The 1,227-nt window shown below is 31.9% G+C and overlaps 1 protein-coding gene across 1 annotated transcript in view; it reads left to right on the forward strand.

Annotated features, from left to right (window-relative positions):
- LOC107707823 (piwi-like protein 2) overlaps positions 1-1,227 on the forward strand; it is a 41,634-nt gene that overhangs the window by 35,058 nt on the left and 5,349 nt on the right. Inside the window, exon 19 of the mRNA XM_016511915.1 lies at positions 332-420. Coding sequence (XP_016367401.1) covers positions 332-420 — 89 coding nt within the window. The remainder of the gene's footprint in view (positions 1-331; positions 421-1,227) is intronic.

The following is a 1,227-nucleotide window of genomic DNA, read 5'->3' on the forward strand; positions in this document are numbered from 1 at the left end:
ACTGACTCTCATGTGTATTTTACAGCATTAGTTGAGAGATTTTTTTTCCTTGAGAAAATTTGTCATGTACTGTACCTGATATATATAAAAAATAATCAATATTGAATCGAATCGCAAGCTTGTGAATGAGAATCTAATCGAATCGTGAAATTTGTGTCAAAACCCAGCCCTAGATGTAATGCATGATAAAGCAAAAAGGCATCCAAAAGTGAACTTAATGCATTGTTCCTTCTGAATGGTATTGATGTTGAATTGTTGCAGCACATAAATATCAGCAAATGGTATTAAATAAAAGGGTAACTTCTAACCCCTGTAGTTTTGATTTGAACAGAAATACCTGATGGTGATTGGGGTGGATGTTCACCATGACGTAAGCAAGAAGAGCAGATCTGTCATGGGCTTTGTAGCAAGTCTCAACAGGTAAAACCACCCAAAATAAAAGGCTGCATTTATTTGATCAAAAGTACAGTAAAAAAATAATAAATGTGAGATATTACAATTTAAAATATCTTTTGCATGATCCTTCAAAATATTTAACTTTTTTCAGGATTCTTTGAGTATAAAGTTCAAAAGAACAGCATATTTTTAAATATCACTTTTTGTAATATTATAAACATACAAAATCATACTGATCAATGCGTCCTTGCTAAATTAAGGTATTATTTTTTTTATAAAAAAATTATTCTTAATGATCCCAAACGTTTTAATGATAGTATTATAAACATTTGCAAACATCAGTGCAAGTGCACTGATATGCAGCACAGGGACTAATTCATTTTTGTGAATGTGTAACAGTTTATCAAGAAAGAAAACCTCTATGACAGGTTCTGTCCACCTTATTTTTCAATGCTGAAGTAAGCTGTTTTCTGGAAATGTGTTTGACTTCCGGTTCATAAGCCGCTGTAGGGAAATAACGAGAAGAATAATAGTGCAGTAAACGGTAAAACTGTTTGCACTACATTGTGTTCATAATTAAGATAATACATTTTAAGTAATATGTGACCCTGGACCACAAAACCAGTCATAAGGGTAATTTTTTTAAAATTGAGATTTATGCATCATCTGAAAGCTGAATAAATAAGCTTTCCATTGATGTATGGTTTGTTAGGATAGGAGGACAATATTTGGCCGAGATACAACTATTTGAAAATCTGGAATCTGAGGGTGCAAAAAAATCTAAATACTGAGAAAATCGCCTTTAAATTTGTCCAAATGAAGTCCTTAGCA

The sequence above is a fragment of the Sinocyclocheilus rhinocerous genome, unplaced genomic scaffold (assembly GCF_001515625.1).
Source record: "Sinocyclocheilus rhinocerous isolate Xijiao unplaced genomic scaffold, SAMN03320098_v1.1 scaffold1256, whole genome shotgun sequence".
NCBI classification, from domain to species: domain Eukaryota; kingdom Metazoa; phylum Chordata; class Actinopteri; order Cypriniformes; family Cyprinidae; genus Sinocyclocheilus; species Sinocyclocheilus rhinocerous.